The 4447-nt window shown below is 45.6% G+C and overlaps 1 protein-coding gene across 2 annotated transcripts in view; it reads right to left on the reverse strand.

The window, feature by feature from the left end:
• Window positions 1-731: 731 nt before the first annotated feature.
• BABAM1 (BRISC and BRCA1 A complex member 1) overlaps window positions 732-4447 on the reverse strand; it is a 98937-nt gene continuing 95221 nt past the window's right edge. For both annotated transcript variants that reach the window (XM_040321270.1, XM_040321278.1), the window contains exon 9: window positions 732-1038. In XM_040321270.1, the coding sequence (XP_040177204.1) occupies window positions 835-1038 (204 nt within the window). In that variant the 3' untranslated portion in view covers window positions 732-834. The remainder of the gene's footprint in view (window positions 1039-4447) is intronic.

A 4447-nucleotide genomic window follows, 5' to 3' on the forward strand; every position in this document is an offset into this window, starting at 1 on the left:
CCCATCAATTAAACTGACAGCAGCTGGAGCCTATCGCTCCCATGTCCTCGGTATTTGCCACTAGAACCCGAAAGATCAGATAAGCTGCACAGATCATGAGGACTTGGCAACTGTGACAAGTAACTGCAGGTACAGTAAGTGTTTGATGACAGGGGCATAGAAAGACATTGGGGTTGATTTACTAAAGGGAAATCCACTTTGCACTACAAGTGCACTTGGAAGTGCAGTCGCTGTAGATCTGAGGGGAAGCTCTGAAATGAGGGGAAAGCTCTGCTGATTTTATCATCCAATCAAGTGCAAGCAAAAATGCTGTTTATTTTACTTGCATGTCTCCCTCATATCTACAGCGACTGCACTTGGAAGTGCACTTGTAGTGCAAAGTGGGTTTGCCTTTCGTAAATAACCCCCATTGTTACCTTAACGCAGAGAAAGCATTAACAAAAGATAAATAAATCACCTAGCATTTAGAAGCACTACTTTTAAGATGCAGCTTTTTTTATTGTGGACATTTAAAAAGTCTGTATGTGCAATCTAAAACTTGTGCAGATAAGGGTCTGGCAGGAGGGAAACATTTTATTTTAACTCTATTGGAACACCCGCTGTGCATCAGTTAAAACCTGACAGAGGCAGCATTTATACCTGGCAAAAGGTTGGAAAAAAATTAAGACAAGGCTCTCCTATGTAGCAAAGCAAGTCCAAATTGTTACAACAAACACCACTCAAAACACAAATAAATATAAAAAAAGTAAGCAATTTTATTTTGAATGTTTTAGCACTAACATGAAATAATGATATCCAATAATAAACTTGTTTTGCTTAACATGTTCCAATGCTTCAGACAGTAACCTCCCCCTCTGTGCTCTCTTCTTCTTCATCTAGAAGGCTGTACGAGGCATGGCTCTGGAATGGGCGCTGCAGGGGATGTGCAAGCAATCTTGCCATACAGTTGTGAAGTTCCAAAGCAGATCCTGTTATCGAAACCTCATATTTGTAGCTAGTGCCTTTAGGGTCCAAGCTACTAAAGAATCCAAACACATCCTAGTAAAAGGGAAAAAAGTATATTATGAGAAACGTAAAAAATAATCATATTCTAACCCGAATGTGTGTGAGGAATTTTTTATTAAAAGTCTACCAATTCACCCAAAGAAGACATTTAGAGGTGTGGATAAAGTACCCTATATCAAAGCCACAAATAAAGAAAAATCAGGAAAAGAGTTCCTAAGGAAAGTACTGTAGATACTGTGTGACCATTTAAAAATTATCTTTATTTGGGGGGGGGGGGGCGCGTGGCCTGATAGTGGAGCGAGCAGTCGCATAGACTCACAGTTCCGGCTCTCAACTCTCATCCTAACACCATTCTGTGTCCTATCTTCTCACCGAAGGCACCGGACTGCTCCCCACAGCTGTGGGCATCTATCAGGCTGGCAAGTATGGTGAAATATGGGCCGCCTCGGGCCCCCAACCATGGCGGATCAACTGGCTCGGTTCCGGAGGCAAGATGGCGCAGAGCCACGTGCTGAACAGGCAGGTGTGCAGCAGGCATCTTCCTCCGCTGTCTGGAGCTCTGCTACAGGGGTGAGTGCATCCATCCCAGCCATTTTTCACACACAAACAGACCCCCTGCTGTCCCCGGACTCCCCGCAGCTAGATGAGAGCAGCCAAGATGCAGATTTTCCCCCTACTGAGGCCACACTGTCCACCATTATGCTGGCTATCCAGGACTGTAAGGCCCCTCTCTCTACCCAGATAACTTCTATCCGCATGGACTTTTCACTTTTGAAGCAGGATGTCGAAAAAATCCGGGATAGGACTGGGGATGAAGAGGAACGTATTAGCACCCTGGAAGACACCGTGAACCCACTTATCAGTCACTATGCGCGATACCACTAGTGAAATGGCAGCTCTGCGCGCCAAAATTGATGATTTTGTGAATCGTTCTCGCAGGAACAATCTCCGCTTTGTCGGGTTCCCTGAACGTGCAGAAGGCTCCCATTCTGAAAAGTTTCTATACTCCTGGCTGCGGGACATCTTTGGTACTGATGCGCCCTCATTATCCCATGTTATTGAGCGTGCACACCGTACCCCTCTATCGCCCCTCCACACTCAATTATTGCACGCATCCTCAATTTCCAGGATAAAGTTGCTATTCTGCGCCTGACGAAAGAAAAAGAACCACTTAAATTTAATGGTAACTATGTCAGTCTATCCTGACTTCTCGGTTGAAGTTCAGCGCCAACGTAACTCCTTAGCAGTGAAAACCCACCTGCGCACGGAAAGACTGTCCTATGCGATGCTTTTCCACACCAAACTGCACATCATTTATGATGGCAAGGCCTATTTCTGACTAGATTTCTGCAAATCCTAGGGTGTTATACACCTTCCCCGTGGAACAAGGTGCCTGCCATTTTCACTGACCTGCCTTATTGCCCAGTAATACTCATGATTTCCCCCCTGCCAGTTTATGCGACTCACTTCACTGTTACACCAGACCTCCATCTCCAGGATTTATCCTCCGTCTACATTGACTGCCATCCCAATTCACCTTAAGAGGAGGCCGGCGGACATTTGAATCTTCCTACGGCTAATGAGGCCGAATATTCTACACCAGGACAGGTTTTTCCTTTTTTTTACCACCGTTTGAGAGCCCCACTGGATATCACATTACCCTCTCACCAGTTAGGATAGCCAAGCAGGGTGGGTGGCATGGGGGTTTTCATTGAACTTTGCAGGTTTTTTTTCTTTCCTTTTTCTCTCTTTTCATTTTGTTTTTCTTTGTTTTTTGAGGTCGCTGCATATGGCAGAATATTGGTGTTTTTTGTATTTTTCTAATAATAGCTCATACCTTTCTATCGGCAGATTTACACATTTTATTATATACATGCTTGAATGTGCTTCGAGTGGCATGGCCTATCAGGTTTTTCATGTACATGTATTTGTTATTCTGTACTTATTTAGTACTGTATGTTATGAAATGGCAAAGCCCTCAAGCATGGTCTCATAGAATACTAGAGGTCTGAATGAACCCCAGAAAAGGTCCCTGGTCTTTTCAGTTGAAAAAAATGTCGCCCTCATATCATCTGCCTCCAAGAGACTCACCTTACCGACTCCAAAGTGAAGGCCCTTAAACACCCGTGGTTGGCCAACTTCTACTATGCTACCCATACAAATTATTTCAGAGGGGCCTCTGTTTTACTGACCAAATCTCTCCCAGCAGAGCCACTGACCCTGATGGGAGGTTTATTATACTTGCCTTACAGATTTCCACTGTGATTTTTACCCTGTATTCCTCCCCCGTTTATAGTGGAGGCGCTTTCCAAATTGTCCCTTCAGCTGTTGAACAGACCCCCTGGTCCCCTACTTTATGTGGGCGACTTTAACTCTATCTTAGATCCAGCGGCAGACCGCTTGGTGTGTGGGGGCAGGCCCGTTCCCTCCTTTCTGGTTGCAGGTTTATGGCTTTACAGGAGGTATGGTGTTGGAAACATCCGGACGTGCACCAGTATTCCTACCACTCTGACTCTTTCCACACCATGTCTAGAATAGATATGGCATTTGCTACGGTGGACACCCTCCCTGTTGTCTCTGCCGTCTCATACATGCCCAGGGGAGTTTCAGATCATGCTCCTCTCTGTGGACCTCCTCCTCCTCCTCCTTCCAGGGTCGGGTCCTGCTATTTGGCGCCTGAATTCATACTGGCTGGAGGACGAGGTGGTGCAGGGAGAATGTAGGATGGGCGTTACTGGAGGGACAACCTGGGAACGGTGGATCCCTCCACAGAATGGGAGGCATTTAAGACTACTATTAGGGGCACTTTTATGTCCATCACAGGTGTCTTACGCAAAAATAATCGGCAGCTTACTGAGGAACTTGAAAATGTCATGGTGCGAGCAGAGTCCACTTATGTCTCCAACCCTGCCTCTGACACGTGGGAGGCATGGTTACAGAGCCGTAGGGAGCATAAACTCTGTCTGCTAGATCTTACTCAAAAAACGCATGTTACATGCTACTCAGAAATCATTTGAACATGGTAACAAAGCCGGGCATCTCTTAACATATCTGACTAGACCTGAACCTTCTCCCATATCCATCCCACATATCCTTACTACTCAGGGCCTTATCAGTGACAACCCTGGGGATATCTCAGACACCTTTTTAAGCTTCTACAAAGATCTATATACCTCCAGGGCGAACTATACTGAATCCCAATTGAATGACTACTTAGCTGACACATCTCTCCCCTCCCTGTCAATTGAGGGGCGAGCCATGTTGGAAGCACCTATTTCGGTGGAGGAGATTGCGGCGGCCATTTCGCAAATGCCTGTGCATAAAACTCCAGGTCTATATGGTTTTCTGACCGAATGGTATACACAATTTAAAGGCCTCCTATGCCCCTTTCTTTTAAGGACCTTTAACAAAGCCCTGAGTGTAGGGGTTCTTCCCCCAACTA

This window comes from Rana temporaria, chromosome 1 (assembly GCF_905171775.1).
Source record: "Rana temporaria chromosome 1, aRanTem1.1, whole genome shotgun sequence".
Taxonomy (NCBI): Eukaryota; Metazoa; Chordata; class Amphibia; order Anura; family Ranidae; genus Rana; species Rana temporaria.